At 38.4% G+C, this 20,914-nt stretch overlaps 1 protein-coding gene across 9 annotated transcripts in view; it reads right to left on the bottom strand.

Annotated features, from left to right (window-relative positions):
- LOC126483260 (longitudinals lacking protein, isoforms H/M/V-like) overlaps positions 1 to 20,914 on the bottom strand; it is a 454,209-nt gene that overhangs the window by 171,223 nt on the left and 262,072 nt on the right. Inside the window, exon 8 of one of the 9 annotated variants that reach the window (XM_050106608.1) lies at positions 15,806 to 17,178. The exons of 6 other annotated variants lie outside the window; for them this stretch is intronic. In XM_050106608.1, coding sequence (XP_049962565.1) covers positions 16,904 to 17,178 — 275 coding nt within the window. In that variant the 3' untranslated portion in view covers positions 15,806 to 16,903. Of the gene's footprint in view, positions 1 to 15,805; positions 17,179 to 20,914 lie in introns of those variants that run through there. 2 more of the 9 variants (XM_050106610.1, XM_050106621.1) reach the window with 2 other exon arrangements.

Below are 20,914 nucleotides of genomic sequence, written 5' to 3'. Positions count from 1 at the left end.
TTGCCTCTCATAGCTATTATTGTCGTTCCGTTTATAGTTTTCAAGTTCAGTAGTATCTCATCAAAGCTATAGTATGATATAGATTCCCTTTTTCATGTTGAACCTACCTCTGAATTTTATGTACAAAGATTCCACTAAAGTCTACATCAATATTTCAGTATTAGTGCAAGTTTGTACACTAAATGATTTTCTGTGTTTGTAAAAGACAAAGTGCAACAGCTTTTACATTTCTAATTTAATATATGATCTACCATAATTAAAGAATGTTATATACACAACTGTAATGGAAATCTTAAGTAAATGAACTTGAAAGAAGTCAGTTTATATGCTTAAAATGAAATCTAAGTTTTGGAAATGATGGGTAGAGTTCAGTCCTCAAAAATAAACATACAGTTACGTTTAGTCTAAAGACCACAAACAAATTATGATACAGGATTACATCTCCCACAATGAAGAACATGCAAAAATAATACTGATCTGATGTGGTAAGCAGTAAGAAGTTTTTCCATGGGTTTACTGGTGGTGTTCAAAAGTGACACTTCAGCCAAAATTATATCTCAATGAACATAACATGTTTCAGATATCCGTCACATACCAAATGTCACATTCATTGGAGCTTATAGTGGGCCAACTTTAATACTGTTTCTACTGTAGCAAGAAAAATCTATGGATAGAACCTCTCAAACTTTCAAAACTTGTTTACACTTTTGGCCTGAAAAGCAAACATTACACAACTTTAAAAGATAACTGAGAAATCAGTAACCTGTTATGGGGTACAACAATGAAGTGGAGTGACTGAGCAGTTTCTTGAACAATTACAACAAAAAATCTTCTTTATGGAATTATTTAAAGAAATAAAAATATTAATATAATGCAGATTTTTCATCAAGTGTTTATTTTATTGATGTAATTGTTTTCTGGGATTTTCATTGTGTTTCAAGTCACGTTCTTGAACCTGACATTTTGACTACAGATGTTATGTAGATGTTCCAGAATGAATCAGCTGCCACCATAAGTTTTGAAAACGTTTGCAGCAGCTGGAGATGAAATGTTGGGCAGAAAAATATGGCTTTGGCCATGACCATGACGGCAAAACACGGAAAATCAAAATGTATTTGTATTCCCATTTTGCCACATTACAGCTGAGTTCCAAGTACTATTTTATGATGATTGCACTGCTCAGTTACCAGAACTGGGAAATAAATGAATACATAAATAAATAAATTATAATCAATGCATGTCATATTTACAAACTGGCCACTAAACTCATTAACCCCCATATAAAAAGTTAAGAAATTTGATGACATATTCATCAAATGATACTGAACTATAGTGAGAGAATTTTCCTTTCCACTGTGAAGAAAATTAAAATAATTTGTTGAACACAAAATATTTATTGATTGAAATACTGATAAACTGCAGCAATGGAATCACAGAACAGAAAGGCCAGTACATAAATGACATTTACATCATGGAGGAAGAAGGAAGAAATAGAAAAATCTGTAACACATCTGTTACAAATAGTGTCATTCTCTGCTTCATTCTGTGCTACAAACTTAGATAACAGACACACTTCACACTTTCAGATAAGGATAGCACAAAAGAGATTTTTATCATCACTACAAGAAACTTATGATAAAGTGTATTTGTCAATAATAAAAACCATGAGTCATTAAGTAGAATAGAAAAGAATGATATGGTACTGCTGGCTGGGGGATCCCAAAGGATAGGTTTGTCTGCCTCATTGGAAAGGGTTTTCTTCCCCTGTACGCAACAACCCCTTTACTCATGGTGAGTGGGAACTGTTTCTTAAGTGTGACTGTTGGGTGCAAGTGACTGTAATGTGTGTATAGTTTGGCATCAAGTTTGTGTTGTATAATGATGACCAAAGGGAAGTATAAAGCTAGGTGCTGGCACATACCCTACTCCCAAATACCGTCAGATTACATTTTCCAATCTGATGGATGGATCATAAACAACAGTGCCATATGCCTTCACTCCATGAGGCACTGCAAAGATGTTTGAAATTTAATCCACAACATTTTCATAAAGTCTGTTGATCAGGGAGTTTATATCACCACTTTTCCTCCATTTGCCAGCTAATTACTGGCAGTGAAAATGTCTTCCACAATCAAGATTTGAAATGGGTACCTCTGAGGCAGGCACCCCCCACAGTTGTCTGTGAGCTACCTCAGCTTTGGAGGTGTGTCTTTAAGTAGAGGATCAACAGCTACACAGAGAAAATACAATATTTCACAGTGTACGAGACAATGCCATGAAGTTGATGAGATTTTTGAAGAAGCAAAGGTATTGAAGCTTTAGCAGCTGTAATTGGTCAGGGGAAAGTCAACAATTGTGTAAACTATTTGGAACTAATTTGTGTTATTGCCATTGTAATGGCCCAATGTCTTCTGCAAGAAATAGGTTAATCACATTTGCTCTTCCCTTATTTGTAGGTATTTTATGTATAATTTTGTATGGACATATCTTCTCTAATGCCCTTTTCAAGCAATCACTAGCACAAAGGGAAAATATTCATAATGGTTTCCATTCACCAAGGGTATATTTATGTTCCAGTACAAGGCAACATACATGCGCCAGTACAAAATCTTTGCCTAAATGGCATCTTGTACACAAATAATAGAAAATACTTCATTTTTCAGTTTCCTTCCCTCTTCAGAGTGTCCTTAGTGTGCTGCTTTATAAAGTATATATCTTCTCTCAGAGTTCTGGCTATGGAAATGATCCTGCATAGAAATTAAATTTACTATTGGAATGGACAATGTGGCAGATAACTACATGTAAATCAATCACAGTGGCAGTGGGAACCCATTGTAAGAGACATGACCAATACGAACAAAAGACATTTTTAACTTTAACTAGCTTGAGGAACTGTATGCTGATTTACTGTGTGATAAAAATGTAATATTTCTTAAGGTTGATTTATTCAAAGTGGTTCTATTTACCATTTACATACAGGTAACAATAACACTGTGGCAGACTAAGAAAGCTGTAGTGTGGGTGGTCAAGGCAGAAAATGTGCAAATCTGAGGAATTAATGCAAAGTTGTCTGTTTAAAGAAGTTTTGGTTGATTGACAGTTGCTAAACAAAAGGAGAGTTACAGGTATTATTATTGCACTGGAATGTTTTTGTGGTTAACCATGGGGGTGGTGGTTGGGAGGGGAAAGGGGGAGACGGACCACAGCAGGATGGAAGGAGGTCTGGCTGTTAGTCCACACGCTGCCTGTCTATTTCGCCTGCTGATTCCACTGCTTCCATATCAGGGCATTTCTGATGTTTCTCTGCTAACACAACAGCCCATGTGGAGCTCAGTTGGCAACCACTGTCCCAATTGACAAAATTATTGTGTACTCTTATTTCCTCTGCCTCTTTGATGACCAAATCCCAAACCCATTAGTACAGCACAGCACCTCCGTGTGTTCAAAAACAAACATGTGGCCTTCATTGATGCTGTGCTCTGCCATTGCAGTCTTATTGGTTTGGCCAAGTGGACACTCCTCACATGTTCTGAACAGCTCTGTAACTGATGCTACAGACGTCAGGTGTTGGCCCTGTGGTTCCTTGACTGACCCAAGCATAATCTTGATTTTTAACCACTGAACAGAAAATGGTTTTTTGTTGCACTTCTCCACTATCTGCTTTTGTGCTTAACCATGGTGGTGGTGGTTGAGAGGGGGGAGGGGGAGACGGACCACAGCAGGTTAGGGTGAGTCAAAACAGTTTCACTGTGCTACTGTCAAAACTACTCTCTAGTAATACTGTGGCATCACCTAGTGGTTACCATGTGAAGAGTGATATGATATCAAAGCTGTCTAGGATAGCATACTTATCTAGACATATCCTTTGAAGCACTTTCATAAACTCTGCCGAGTGTTGGATGTTGTATGACCAGAGACCCATGACAGGTTTTAGTAGCCCAGCCAGGTGTTTGGTTATGCCGTATGTTGATGAATTTATAGTGTTCACTCTCAGATGTAGCAGAACTCCATCTTTGCATGTTTTTAGGAAGTCATAAAGCCAAGCTGGTACCGGTGCTCTGGGGCACAGCATTCTGACCATATCCTTATCCAGTCCTGAGTTGTTAAGTCCTCATTGTGTTGATGGGATGTCACAAATAAACACACTGCAGCATTATCTCCTTATCCTAACACTGCTGTAAGAAAGTAAGTCTGACTGGCAGACTGAGCAGACTCACTTTTTAGATTTGCAGCTTTTGCAGCATCTTGAAGTTATGCTGGATCTTCTCCCATAGAGGTTTGCTACAGAGGAATGCAGGCTTTCTTGGTGATTTTCTTGGCTTATCAACTGAGTCATGCTGCCATGTTCTCTGCACAACCAAAGATGAGTAGAGTCAGAAGTTGATGAACTGTATTAATAATAACCAACAGGTGAGGAGATAGCATTAACTCTGTCTTCCCGTCATTTGAGCTGGGAGAGGGCATGAGTCCATGCAGTAATTAAGCAATAACCTCCATTAGCCAACTGCTAATTTAGTTTCAACTGCTTCTGTATTAATGTTATTGCACTAGTTGGAAGTGCATTCTATAATCTCTGTGTTTTTATATTCCATGGGATGACAAGTGTCAAGGCAGTGCTCTACAATAGCAGATTTCCTCAGCTGTGTGTGTGTGTGTGTGTGTGTTTTCTTTTTATCTAGTTTCGTAGAACCAAACTGAGCAGCAAATCTCCAAGGTCATGAAGCATGTCAGTACATGAAATCACAACAGAAAAGTAATAACAGATAATTTTATTTTTGGTAAACGTGTGAGAGACTTATGCCCATTACATTGGTCCTCCATGGTCCTGATGGTCTGATCAACAGTCATGATGGTTTCCCCAACATATAACATCCCACAACTGCAAGGAATACAATAGGCATCTGCCAACATCATGCTTTATAGGTACTTGTAAGTTATTTGAACATTTTATATGCTGGAAGAAACTCAAGTTTCAGAATTCAAACTATAGTCAAGAGTTGAAATATTCCACAAACTTTGTTATTTTTATTAAGAATACCAAGTTTTGGAACAAACATGAGAAAATGGTCAAAGCAAATAAAATTTTCATTTGATGGAAATATGTTATTAAGTCATAAAATGCTGTTAATATACTTTTCAATGAAGTGATTTCTTTCTTCCCAATTTGTTAATCTTTATTTCACTTTATGTCTGCTACCTTTCCAATTGCTAGAGCAAATTTATCCAATTTAAACTGTCTCTCTTCACCACTCTTCAGTGCATCAGTGGATTTTATATGATTTGCAGCATAATCTTCATCAAACACAGTTGTTTTTAACTTACTGAGCATATTATAACAATTTTACCTGGTGATTTTTCTGTTTGGACACTCAAATGGTAGTATCTAGGGAGTCATTGCCATACAACAACAAAATAACATGACAGATCTCTTCGTTTGAGGTGAACTGCAGGTTTTAGTTCTCTGTAGAGCATCACACTGTACTGTATTGTTTACTTTTACATTCTTCACCAGGTAATATTCATGTATTGACTCCTGTAAATCTCAGAACAATGTCAGCAGACCATGTGGAAGGTTTTGTTTTGAATTATTTCTTAACTGGAGGTTGCAACTGTTCCTACTCCACATTCGGAAATTTACTTTTAGTTTTGAAATGGTAGCTCCATATTTCATTTTAATTCAACATTCATCAAGTACTTTTTAGAATATTCTTCACTATCCCTTATTCATCATAAGTACAATACTGATGTAAAGAAACACATGCACAGTGATTGGTCAGTGATCATGGCACATGTAGGTTACTGGGAATAGACCCTAATTATGTTTTGATATTTTATGTTATACTACCGCTAATGAAACTTTAAGACGTTCTAAAGCATTTACAGCCTGCAACGGTTTTGCTGATCAGAATGCTAAATGCTCACACCTTGTATTCCTCATTTCAAATAATATTTTACCATTGCTTTCTCTGAAAAACTGTGTTATGGCTAGTTTTGATTGGTACATGTCAACTTGGTTTGTAAACATTCTTTCAGTTTCTACTTTGAAAATGAAATGCTGAAACCTTAAATTTTCACCTTTTTTTTAAAAATAAATTTGAGAAACGTGGTAGAGTATCATTATAAAAATATCACCAAACTTATGGTCATGTAGTAGATACAGTAGATGACCTGTATACTCAGGGCTGTCGGTTGAATTCCACTCTAAGTTTTTCTTTTTCTTTTTTTCCAGAATGTCATCCTGTGGTGTACACTAGAAAGTGAATGGAGTGTGTGGAGGAAAATCAACCTCCATATGTGACAATTCACTGCTCAGCAGACCTCAATCCATAACTGGTGATCTTCTCGTACAGGAGCGTTCAGTTATATATATCATTCTGAAGAAACATCAAGAAGATGTGAATACTGATGAAAATAGCAGAAAGGGCCCCCACCCTCCCGCAAATATGCCTCTCAATAATAATGTGGGTGGTCATGGTGGTAATTCACACTCATTTGTGTTTTTCCAATGTGTATGGTGAAAATGACTGAAATTGCACCATGTTCTTTTGTGAAACATAGAAGACAAATGCTGTTAAAAAGTGGTGAAAAATTTATAGTTCTCAGTGATCTTGAGAAAAACATCAGTCGCTACTGGTAAAGGACTTTGCAATAATAGTATCTGATTTTACCGGTGTTTCTGTGACAAGCATAATATGTGCATTTGAAGAAAGAAGCAACTCCAGGAAAGACAGGAAAACATCAGTCATGTATTTTAGGAAAATGTGACGATTTTGTTAAAAATGCCATGTGGTCAACAGTGGGTGCATTTTTCTTCAATAACAAAGAACCTACAATAAACAGGGTACTTTAAGCAATAAATAATGACAACGACATGCCTTCTTCTAAAACAATGATATTTTATAAACTGATAAAAGAAATTGGTTCTCAATTCGAAAGCAGGAAATGAAATAGCGTAAGTCCACACACACACAGATATTCCTTTCTGCAGAGTGTTATCTCCACAAGATTCAGCAGTTCAGATGTGAGAAACAGAAGATTTACTACCTCAGTGAAACATTAGTTAATGTGTGAGGTGTTGCAGAAAAACTGTGGACCTAAAATACACTGATTGATAAGAGACAAGCCTTTGTTGCAGGTCTATCAAAGAGTTTAAAAAATCTGATGGGAAAAGGCACAAGGCTAATTATAGTGCATATAGAAAGCAACTGTGATTTTATTGAAGGTGTCAAATTGATTTTTGAATTAAAAAAGATTGGAGATTATCATGAAGACATGAATGATGAAGTATTCCTAAAATGGTTCAAAGATATTCTACCCAAATTAGAGCTTACAAAAATCTTGGACAGAAGTAGACATTGCAAATTGCCTGATGGGAAAGGAGGCACAAGTTGATCCTACTGTGATTCAGCTTGACTTACTGAAATAAGTTGAAGTTTATGATGCAGTCTGTGGGTCACATTGTCATTCGGTTACCGCCATACCACTACACTTTGAACCCCACAGAAGTTATTTGAAGCCAAGTTAAAGGGTTACAAGAAATAATATAACATTTAAGCTTCTGGACCTGCTTAAATTAATGTGTGAAGCTCTGTTTCCCATCACTACCAAATGCTAGTGGGGTACAGAACAACATGTAATAAAAGAATAAGACGAAATGTGGCATATGGATGGTTTCATAGATTATGTTGTTCATCAGCTACTTAGTATGTTCGAAGATGGCAGTTCTACTAACGAAATATCTTCTTCAGATTCAGATTCAGAGATGGAAGGAGTTCAGACGTTATCAAATGCCTGAGGTGAGTAATACCTTAACTGACCTCAGTATTTATTTCATTATACAGCAAAATCTCTATAATACACTTTTAAAATCACTGAGTATACTCAAGTATTTTTTGATGCTCTTTGTCTAACCTAAAATACAATTCTCTTTGGTCCCTTAAGAAGTGTATTACAGGAGTATTAATGGATATTAATTTACCCCTTTTAAAATTTGAATGGCATTTCAAGTTTTAGTATTTGTCTGCTGTTTGTTGATTTTATTAACTATCTGAAGGAATAATGTTTGGTCTACTCTGCTTCTTCTTCTTCTTTCAAATGGGCCACCTAAGGACCACAATATTCAACTTTTCAGCCTGGAGAGGGACTCGATGTTTGCCCAGTAATCCCACATTCTCTGGTTATGTTTCTCCTTTCTCTCCTTTGTCCAAAGGGAAATGATCTTTTTACAGAGTGATCTGTCCTGAAACTTCTTTTCTTTTAGTATCCTTCTGAGAAGTGCTCAGTTTATCTCCATAGCAATACATTCCTCCCCCTCCAACAACAATGTTCCTGCCCCCAGACCACACAGAAGCATCCCCCTTGTCACCCAGTATTATCCTGGCCTCGAATACATCAACAAATTACTCCGCCAGGGATATGACTTTCTCAAGTCAAGCCCTGAAATGAGATCATCCCTTGACAATATTTTCCCCACACCACCCAGATTTGCCTTTCATCGCCACCCCACATCCTTGTCAAACTCTACAATATTCCCAGACCACCATCTCTACCCATCGGTTCCTACCCCTGTAACTGACCCCGCTGCAAAACCTGCCCCATGCATCCCCCCCACAACCACCTACTCCAGCCCCGCTACTGGTAAAACATACACAATTCAAGGCAGGGCCACATGTGAAACAACACATGTCATTTATCAGCCGATATGCCTGCACTGCACAGCCTTTTACATTGGTATGATGACAACTAAACTGGCTGAGCACACAAACGGGCACAGATGAACTGTCCACCTAGGAGATGTCCAATACCCAATAGCAGAGCATGCCCTCCAGCATAATTCTAGGGACCTAGGAACCTGCTACACCAGGCTGTTCCAACCGAGCTCCAGGGAGCTGGAGTGCTCCGGAGCGTTCACTGCGGCAGCTCGGAGCCCGTGTGGAGGGGGAAAGCGAACTGACTGCCCGCTGGCCACATGCAGCCGCAACTGACGCAATAATCTGTGTTCTATGACTAGCCGTGGGAGCCCTGTACCTCTATTGGAGGATACCTTTCCATTCATTGAGAGGGATGGTTGTCCGCAGTGTCTTGTAAGTCATAAAGTATTTAATTCTGCGAAGAGGTACAATGTACAATGACATTATACACGTCTTCACGCAGTGCACTACAATCAGATAGAAGGCGTTGCACACAGAGAACTGGTAGCCAGGCTTAATAACGACATACCACGAGATGTAAGTTTAAAAACGGTTTCGTAATACGTAGGTTATCGAAACATGCAACATAGTTTGTGTTCTGTAATTAGTTTATAATTTTCAGGTGAATGAGAGCGGAGAAAACACTACTGAATCTGCAATTTGAGCAAGCTACAGGGTCGCTCACATCATTGCGAAGAGTGGCAAGCCGTTTTCGGTGGGACCACTCGTAAAATCGTGCATGGTAGCAGTTGCAGAATGTTTGTTTCCAAGGGAGGTGCAGGCAGTTGAAGGGGTTTGCCTGTCAAAGCAAACAATGTCTCGTCGAATCCTGGACATGGCAGCGGATTTAGAGACACAGGTCAGGAAAAAGGCGGCGAGCTTTGTTGCATTTTCGCTAGCACTTGACAAAAGCACCAATATATCGGACTGTGCTCAGCTTGCAGTCTTTGTGCGTGATGTCGACATGGAGCTGCAAGTAACTGAAGAACTCTTGGATGTGATACCACTTGATTACACCACAACAGGATGTGACATTTTTGAAGCTGTTTGTAAATCAGTGGACAATATGAATTTCCCGTGGGATAAGCTCCATTCTGTAGCGACAGACGATGCACCACAAATGATCGGGTGTCACCAAGGTTTTGCTTCTCGTTTGAAAAGTAAACTCAGGGACGAATTCGAGAAAGACATTTTGACTCTTCATTGTTTTATTCACCAAGAGGCACTGTGTGCTGAAACAGTAGAGCTAGTTGGTGTAATGAAAGATGTGAAGTGTGTGAATTTTGTGCGATGTCACAGTATGAATCATTGCCAATTCAAAGGATTCCTGAAAGATATGGAAGCGGAGTATGGGGATATACCGTACCGCAGTACAGTTCGTTGGCTGAGTCGGGGAAAAGTTCTTGATGTTTTCTTTGCCATTCATGAGGAAATATCCCTTTTTCTCGAAATGAAATGCGAAGAAATGCGTAGTCTGAAAGATATAAAATGGATATCAGACCTGGCGTTCCTAGCTGACATAACTATACATCAGAATAATTTAAATCTGTCATTGCAGGGCAAAGGGCAGCTAATCGTTGCAATGCACGACCAGATCAAAGCGTTCATGGAAAAGTTACGTTTCTTTGAGAGGGAGATGAGTAATGGACATTTAACGTTCTTCAATCATCTTGCTTCTTTAAAACTACCTGAAGGTACTACTTTTGGCGATTACCAAGCAAAGTTAAAGCAGCTCATCACGTCGTTTGAAACACTATTCCGAGACCTCACTAGTTTGGAAATGGAACTTAAGGTGTTCAGCACTCCTTTTTCAGTTTCCCCTGATGACTTGTCATCGTCACTTCAATTGGAGATTATTGATTTGCAAAATTCAACTTTGTTGAAAGAGAAGTGCTACAACACGTTGGACTTGCCCCAAGCTTCACAACAATGCCACTTACATCATGTGCATGTTTGGATCTACGTATTTTTGTGAGCAGCTTTTTTCAGCAATGAAAAGAGTAAAAAGTAAGGAACGATCGTTTCTTCATGATGCAACAATGAAGGCCATCCTCCGCATTAATGCTGCGAGCACTTTGAAACCTGATATTTCCAATCTTGTAATGAAAAGAAAATGTCAAGCTACAGAGGCCCAATAAATGTAGTATGCAATGTCTTGTAAAACAGTTGTTTCTTATTTATTTCCTGAACATCAAATTACCTGGTGTAGCATGTCACCACGTCTTAGCAGCTAAGAGTATGAGGTTGCTGATCTTGTAAGACGCAGCTGGCACATCAAAACGCTTGCCTTGCCACCTGCTTCAGCCAGCCATGTCATGTGCCGGCGTGCCGGCCCACTTGAATTGTCACAGCGAGCGACACGGCTCCCTGGAGCAGGGGAGCGCTCCGCGGCTCACAATGGAGCCGACGAGCTGGAACAGCCTGTGCTACACTGTACATGCCATTCAGCTTCTCCCACCCACCACCAGTGCCTCGGAACTGAGGAGACGGGAACTTGCACTCCAACACATCCTTTCATCCCGCCATCCACCTGGACTGAATCTACATTAACCAACCTCACTCCCATTTACTCTTCAGTCTTCTCCTCTTTCCCTTTCCTCTTTAGCCATTCACGCATATTTTCATCCTACATAGTTGTGTTTATCTTTATACTATATACCTCTTTACTTCTGTATGCATCCTCTTTGGTTTGAAGCTGGCACAGTACTTACAGTAGAATATCTTTGGCTTCCCTCTGACACCCAAGCCTCCCTGTTTACCTTTCCCCAGTTGCTTCATAACCTTGGTTGTGAGTAACTGAATTCACTTTCTCTTCTTCCCCTTTTTCCCCTCTCTCCTCCCTGACAAAGGAACAAAGTTCCGAAAGCTAGGATACGTAAATTTTCTGTTCTGTTTTGTGTATCTATCGGCTGTACTGAGCTGAGGTAAGTACTGGCCAGCCCCTCTATCTCTTTGTTAGTATTTGTTTCATATCTTTATATGGGATTTTCCATTAATCATTAAGTGTAAAAATAAAGCAACTGGAAGCAGATTACATGAAATATAATTGGGGAATGCAAACAGAAACAAATAAGCTGCAGTAGTTCATGTCATTGGTAAAGTGTTATGCATTTAGCTATCCTGTGGGCAAGCTTCACTTCTATGTAAAACATAAGGTTATTATTATACCCAACTATATACAGCTGAAGCTCTGTGGGAAATGAAATCCAATAATGTAATAGCAAACAGGGAAGAATATGCAGCATAATGTTTACATCACGACTGTTCTTATGTTGAATAGACTATAGGTCTTGGCAGAGGGTATCTATTTTAACATAAATATTACACTCAGTTGCCCAGCAGTAGGTATGCAAACATGTACTAACCCTGCCTCATTATCCACATATGATTATACTCAACTGAACTTCTCCAGTGTCTTACATACACTTTTTACAGTGGATTCGTATCACATTTGCCTGTCAGACAATTTGAATAACAGTCTCTGCAACACCTTACAGCTAAAGAAATCAAATTAAACTGCACTAGTCTTCTGACTTGATAACAATGGAGCAGTGTTTGCAGAGAAGTAGCTGCAAAAAGCCACTGGGACAAAGCTTGAACATGCAAAAGAGGGACATCATACTGACAGAAAGTTGCCAATAGCAGCACAGGCAGTTACATTAATAGTGTACATGCTTATTAACTTATCCTCAAGAAAGATTCACTTTTCATCAGCAGTGAGCTAAATTCCAGAATTAAGGTACAGATGTGTGTCTGATAGCAGGAACTGTAATTTATTAATAACATACTAGGAAATACCTAGCTAAATGCATAAAGAAAATAAACAAGAATGAAGAAAAATAGCCACTCACCTGCTGCTGATTAACATATGGCTAGTACAGAAACAAATATGATTATTACTATCATTATTATTACATTGTAGCCTATTACCTATAATTTAAACATAAACAGTATCCATTCTAACTCAAATTACTACTATCAACAATTAATTTTCTTCCCTATACATTGGCAATTCATCTATTTTGGCATAAACATTGCACTTAATTGCCTAGCATTAGATAGTGATGTAAGTGGTAGAAAGTCAAATGTCTTCAGCATGTACAGTCCAAATTAATAAGAAAGAGGTAAAGCTACAGTGTTTGACTGTTATTCCGTACATTGATCCATAGGCACAAATTGATATTAGTTTTGAACTACAGCCTTTTGTTTTACTCTAAGCACATGTCTCATACCCACAATCACAAAGACACCCAAATGCAATGATTGCAGCCACATTAAGACTGGCTGTTATGAAAGAATGATCAGGCTGCAGCAACTGGGAGAAGGTAAAGTGTGTATGGCGAGGAGGGAATGGAGACAATGAGATGAGTGATAGGGGAAAGACAGGTAGCTCTCAGCCCTTATCTCTCTTCCATGTATTCTCATTCTCCCCCCCCCCCCCCCTTTCATCCATGACTTTGTTACATTGTCTTATATGCCCTCTTTCTCCATTTTATGAATGCTACCTTTTCACTCCTTACTTTGCTGAAAGCCATCTTTCTATAGCCGATACCAGCCATTACCTCTCAACGTCCTCCTCCTTGTCATACACATTTTAGCCTCTACCATTCCTTCACTACCAACACAGATGACATAAACCTTTTGTTCCCCTACAATTTTAGTGATGTGGGCATCCACTAACTAAGAATCAGTCTCGCTACAACCAATTGCCTTTCATCATCTTCAATTTTCTTTTTTCTTTTCATCATGAAATTTCTGTCACTGTAGAAATGTATAAGGAATAAGACTAAAGACAGATAATAAAGGACTTAAATTTTAAACTGTGATCCAGCAAACAGTGATACATTAAGAAAAATTTCTTTTGCAAACTAAAGCAGTGAACAAATAAGGGAGCAACACAGAGACAGAAAGAATAAGTTGCATCAAATCTTCATCAGTCAGAAGTGATGAAAAGAACACCAAGAATAGCCAGAGCATACGTATTCTATACATCTAAGTAAGTGACTTACCCTGCAGGTGAAGCTACGAGTGTTATTCACTACATTAGATCACAATCATTTTGTACGCGACTTCTCGCTGATATTTTCAGTAGATACACACACTCAAGGATATCAGTAAATGGATAGTCTGGTACAGCATAAATTTTGCACAAAAACGTGGAGCACCAAGAAGACATGTTCGGATGTCAATGCACCTTCATACATGTATACACCACTGTGGGGGTGTGTAAATGATTACTACTGCAATTTTTTGTGACAGATGGAACAGCCAGCAGAGTTTTTAGTGATGTTTGTGTTTAGTGTTGTTACCAGGCTGGTACGGATATAAGATGTGTGAACAGCATATGATGTTGAGTGGTTATTGTGAAGGACATGGAGATGCCACATACTTATGTGAGACAGCATTATCAGTACCTGACAGAGTTTGAAGGGGATCTCATTGTGGGGTTCAAATTGGCTGGCAGTTTGAATTGTACAGGTGAATTTGATGTGGCAGTGACTCAGTGTTGAGATGCATGGGAACACGAAGACAGCCGCATTCTTTGGCATGGTTATTGTTGGCCACTTCATATCACCACACAGGAGAATTGTAGTATTGTGCACCATGCACATCATAGGCCCTTCACATCTGCACCTGCCATCCGAGAACATGTGACGGACTTCCTGCAATAGTCGCTGTCATCTCACAACATTGGTCGGAGACTAGCACCAGCTGGACTAGGGAATTATCGATGCATGTGTAGACCTTCATTAACGCCACAACACAAATGGCTGAATGTGGAGCGATTGAGTGAATCATAAATGTGGACTGCCAATGAATGGTGTCACATTACATTCAGCAATGAATCACAGTTCTGCACTACCCCAGATGAACATCATTTAGTGAGTATGGTTGGGGATTTGTTGGGAGGTCCCATTTTTCCAATGTTTTGGCATCACGGTACGGGGAGCCATTTGGGTATGACTTCAGGTCATGACCGGCAATAGCTGAGCAAGCTCTGAAAGCACAACAATATGTACAGACATTTTGCACCCTTGTGTGTTATCTCTCATGAGACAGTATCATGGTGCCATTTTTCAACAGGACAATGCTCATTCACACACGATACGTGTTCCTGATGTTGACATACTCCCATTGCCAGTAAGATCTCCAGATCTGTCGCCAATAGAACGTGTGTGGGACCAGCTTGGATGTCAACTATGCCCCAGTGCCAGTATCCAGGATATCAAGAACCAGTTAAACAGCTGTGGCCCAGCATGCCTCAGGAAAGGATACAATGTCTTCATGACACTCTTCCCAACTGAAACTATGCATCATCTGAGCCAGAGGGGGTTGCAACATCATACTGATAAGTGTGCTCACACTGCCAAGTTCTTTACAAATTTGATTAAATTTTGTAATCACTGATATCGCATACCCTCTCAGCCAGTGAAGTTTCATTCCATTTTTTGACTTGCTTCCGAGTGCTTCAATTTTTGTGTCAGTTGTCATAGTACAAACAAAACTGATCATCATCAGATTCGCTCGTGAGAACAAATTCGTATGACAAAAACAACATTTCTAGTAATCATCAATGAATAAAATTCATAAGCATGGGGAGTTTCAGCCTGTCTTTGGTGCATTACCTCCACTTTGTTATCCATCACAAAAAGATTGAATTTGGAGTCATCTGTCAGAGTAAGTTTGAGGCAGAAGAAATGAAAATCACCGAGGCTTTGATTCTAATACTCACAGTGTTAAGATAATTGATAGTAAAGTACTCTTTTCCCCCGTGTGTAATTTTATAGTTTCAGTGCACTACTCTTTATTTCAGTTCTGCTTCTTAGTAATCTATTTAACTTTTAGAACCAACTCAGCTTCTTTTATATGGTCCACAACATAATTCTACAATCATCATTGCATGGGGTTACTTTTAACTTTATATAATTGTTATTTCTGGCAATTAATAATACATAAAAAAATAAAAAAAATAAAATAAAAAAATGCATAATGAAGGAGTTATCCAAATTGAATGGAAATTGGTAGATGTGATGTACATATACAGACAAAGAAAGGGCAACAATTTCAGCTAAATTGGATGATTTATTCAAGACAAAGAACTTCACAAACTGAGCAAGTCAATAATGCATTGGTCCATCTATGGCCATTGTGCAATCAATTATTTGGCTTGTCATTAATTTTGTTGATGTAATGTGCCAATTGGACAGAATTTGGCACAAAAACCTTCAAGCAGACATTCAATAACTTAGCCAGCATGGCCAATAATAGTAGTAATAATAATAATAATAGCTGTAACAGGATTTTGTGGGAATAATACTAACACTCAAAACCAAATATATGCCATCCAAAACCACAGGATTTAAGATTCCATGATAAATATCTTATATTCTCTTTCTCTCTCCATAAACCATATACGGGTCCATAACTGCAGTGAATGCTACATTTGGATTTATCTCTAGTACACTCTGTGCCTTTAATATTTGGCTGCTGTGCCCAGATATATTTTTATATGTCACTTATTTCCAGTTTCCACTACTTATGACTATATTAATTGTTGAACTCACATTCTTCCAATAACACAGTAGATTTTGGATGTAGGAATTATGAATTACCACTAACTATCATGCAAACTTCTTTTATTAAGTCTTGTAATTGTTACTTTTCAATGAACAACAAGTGCTCAATGCATAAGCACATTTCCAATATTGCTCATATTTTAAGAAAACAAAATCATAATACAGTTTATAATGGCAACATTCAGAATTTTATAGCCTATGCTTACTTGTTAAACTAGGCTTAACAATTTTGGGCAGCAACCTTTGTCCCACTGGATTTGAGAAGTTTAATGTTTTAAAATACCAGACCAGTTACTACGATGATTGTTAAACAAAACAATGTAACTACTGGATGGCCAATAATCCAGCACTGATATTAGATTAAGATTTAAATCAACACAAATCCTCTTCACACAGTATATCATAATAAGCAACAATGATATTTCACTGTATAGTAGGTAGGGGTAAATTACATCATTAGAGTATTTTTTAAACCAATTTTAAAATAACAATTAGAAAAGCACAAATAATTTTCTAACAGAAATTTTTTAAACATTCTCTTTTGACAAAAAAAAAAGTCATTAGAATAATTATATATAATATTTACATTACTTTAAAGCTCTTAGACTACAAACACCGACATTATCTATCTTACTACTAAAGTCGAATTTTATAAGTCAAATTATAAAGTTCATTGTTCAAGTGTGATAGCTGCTCCTTCTCACGTATCTCATCAAAACGCTGAGCATGAGTATGTGACACAACATACATAATTTTATCATTATCCATAGTACAACGACCAAAACAACCTCTGCTATATTCAATGCATCTCCAATATTTCTTCTGACCTCTATACCAGTGTAAGTGATATATGTATCCATCATGAACAAGCTGCTTTTTACCTCGAAAACTTGTGATGTATCTTGGTTTACCTACAAAGAACACATCTACATTACATTCAATGTTATGGGGAAAATGAACAATAAACTAATTTAACTGTTATGCTTCCCTTTTAAATAGTGCGAAAATTATACTGCACCAATGATTAAAATGAAGTTTAGGCAAAACGTGTCTCAATAGACTTTTCTGAAAATACTGCACAATTAACAGTAGCTAATGAACACACTTAGCTACTTCTTCGAAGGGCCACATTTTCAGTACATATTAATGTCATTTCATTTTTTTCCCTAAAAAAGTACTTTCATTTTATTAATCTGTACACATAGATGCACCATAATTGATTAACATAAGCTTACACCATTCTTAGATGTAATTTTAAAACAGCATTGATTAATTATAATCAAAATAAACCTCACCAACAGTTTTACGATTTTAATGCAACAATTTCCTGTTGTAGCACAAACTGCATACTATACCCTATATACTTCAGACTAACTAGAACAAAGAAAAATTTAGAAGTACAATCAAAGTTAATTGAGTGTGTCCACTCAAAACAGAAAATTTGCCTTTGACAGGGGATACACTGAATGAGAATTTCCACGCTGCAGTGGAGTGAGAGCTGATATGAAACTTCCTGGCAGATTAAAACTGTGTGCCAGACTGAGACTTGAACTCAGGACCTTTGCCTTTCATGGGCAAGTGCTCCACCATCTAAGCTACCCAAGCACGACTCATGCTCCATGTTCCACCATTGCATTGTCAACTCCGTTCTTGACCACAAGGCGGTGATCACTCTTTTTGGTGGACAGCTATTTGATTCCCATATACACAGAAATTGCAGCAGGGGTGGTTAATGACATGACTTCTTTCACAGGTGACTCTGCCTGTAATGGAATAAGGTAGGCCAGTGATGGGACTGGAGTAAGATATGTTGGGTGAGTATATTGGACAGATTCTGGAGGTATGACACATGTGCAAGTGGTTGGTAGTGGATGCTGCACAGAGATGGACCAGGACATTGTGTGGATTGGGAGGGCAGCGGAATACCAATTTTCATGGATGGGAAGGCTTGCGGGTAGGATGTTTCTCATATCTGGACAAAATGATAAATAGTCAAAGCCATAGCACTTGTTCAGTTGTTCCAGTATCTGTACTCAAGCTTGAAAAAGGATTTATCTAAAAGCTAGCTAAAATTTCAGACTTGTTAACTCATTGTGCACTGTAGCTCGACCCCTCTCTGAACGGTAAAAGTTGACTGACATCATTCTGTGCAGTAAGATTCCATTTCAGATTATTCAGACATTAAAGTGATGCTTACTTTCACATCACTTCTGTGATGCATTAACCCATCACACATTTGTTTGTTTTATAATCTGTAAGCTGGCTGCTCTGAGAGAAGCAGGTGGGGCTTGTCCCTGAAGCCAATGCACTCTGAGCTGATTGCACACTTTCACTCCCAGCATCCTCCACAAATGGGCCAAGTTAAAGTGTGTGATCTGTGTGTGCCTGCCAACAATATTTTGTGTGTTGTAACTTAAACTCTCAAATTATTTACATTACTATATATTTGTTATATTGACACGCGTGCATGTGTGAGGAGCAGTAGTAATTGTACATCAGTTTTGCTTTGTGTCGAGATGATCAGATAATGGAGAATGGCTGTAACCTAGTCATTTGTGAAATGTATGAACCTCTAGATCATCAATAGTCAGCACTAGTGCCTTTTGTGCCATGCAGCTGAGTTCGTTCTTACCATCTCAATAATAGTGACACCCAAGGAGCCAAGATCACTATTAATTTCACACATTATGAAAACAAGTCTAGAAAGGAGACATTCATCAAGATCATAAGTCAGATTGTGACAGGTCACTCTCATCGTTAGTTTCTCATTATGATAGGTTTGGGATTGTTGGTTGGGGGGGGGGGGGGGGCAGGGTGGAAAAGGGGCAGAGTTTGTGTGTATTTGGCTAATATATATGTGGTGTCACCACCAGACATCACACTTGCTAGGTGATAGCCTTTAAATCGGCCGCGGTCCGTTAGTATACGTCGGACCCACGTGTCGCCACTATCAGTGACTGCAGACCGAGCGCCGCCACACGGCAGGTCTAGAGAGACTTCCTAGCACTCGCCCCAGTTGTACAACTGACTTTGCTAGCGATGGTTCACTGACAAAATACGCTCTCATTTGCCGAGACGATAGTTAGCATAGCCTTCAGCTACGTCATTTGCTACGACCTAGCAAGGCGCCATGTTCAGTTACTATTGATATTGTGAATAATGTACAGTCAAGAGTGACGTTCACCATTTATGGATTAAAATTAAGTATTCCACCAGCTATGTCTGTTTTTCTAAATTCTAATTTCCTTGACCTGTTCCAAACCTCACGCCAGCCTGCGTGAGCTAAAACGCGTGCCTTTCAGCTTTATCTAATAACACGGTGTTGGCTCTCCTGCCAACCCACAACAATATATAAATTGAAAATATTCATTTATATGAGATAAGAAATTTTGTCCTGTCCAGAGGCCAAGAAAGCCTTAGCTACCAAACAAAACAAACATGTATCATGCTCCAGGATCCTTAGCATGTAAACTATTCAAAGGATCAACTAAAAATTTGGAGATGGCGTCACCATTCTCCCTAAACCTGACAATGTCAATTCTGCTGCTATTGTGAACATTGAACTTCAAATTATTACAACTTTCTATAGAATGTGGCATCTCATGAATTAATAAAATCCCACCAATATATTCCAAACACAGCTGATATTGATCTTCAAAAAATATACTTTCTTAGTAAATACATATATCACTCTCTAGGACAAAGATAACCTTCAATCAAAGATTCAGTAGGAGCGCAGTCTAATTATGCTTACTATCAATTAAAGATATAGTCACAGTCATGAAAACATCTAGGTGGTCATTCAAATCTTGGAGAACATAAACACAAATACGCTCAATTATTTGAAACAAAACAGTAAGAAACTAAATGAAAAAATGAAAGGCGTTGCTGTTCTCATCAAACTTTAACTGATGTCTGTGACATCACCAACTTATATGCAGACATATTTATCTAAGAATCTGGTAAAGGAAAGTCATAGCAGAATGTAAGTAATTCAAGGAGTAGGTACATTAACAAGAGGGAGAACGTTGCTAGCTTTCAAATGAATTCTTTTCCTTTTTTTTCTTTTAATAGAGGCTTTCACTAGTGAAGACCACAGTATATTTGCAAATAATATGGAATTAGATGCAATGCATTCAGTCAGTTTCAGTCTCATCTAAGAAGCATGAAGTAGAAGGTTGCCTTACATTTTCACATAACAGGAAGTGCCTGGATAATTGATTGATCTGGCCTTGCACAAGTAGCCCCCCCCCCCCCCCCCCCCCCCCATATATGGTTTGCTACATTGGCAATTAGACTCCCCACCTGTGCAGTTCCATATCATTCTTCACAGTTCCTAACAAAATAGAGATGTTGGGAGGTGGGCAGAACATTGTTCAACATATCACTCACATAAGAGAAGTACATTGTTGCCCGAGTAGCCTCCTGCTCATCCCACTTTTGTGTTGCCACTGGCTGCCATTAAGAGTGCCTTATTTGTTGGTCATTTTATCTATGTCTCTTGAATGTGGTCTTTAGGCGTCAGAGCTCTGGGGGTAAGCTCTCTTCCTTGGAGATTATTCTTGTTCTACGGCCTAAAGCACACAAGACACTTTCACATTGTGAGTTGTGGTGACAACTGAAAGTGTGTAGCTGTAAAGATAAACT

Source organism: Schistocerca serialis, chromosome 1, assembly GCF_023864345.2.
Source record: "Schistocerca serialis cubense isolate TAMUIC-IGC-003099 chromosome 1, iqSchSeri2.2, whole genome shotgun sequence".
NCBI classification, from domain to species: domain Eukaryota; kingdom Metazoa; phylum Arthropoda; class Insecta; order Orthoptera; family Acrididae; genus Schistocerca; species Schistocerca serialis.
This window is presented reverse-complemented; position numbering and strand designations above follow the sequence as displayed.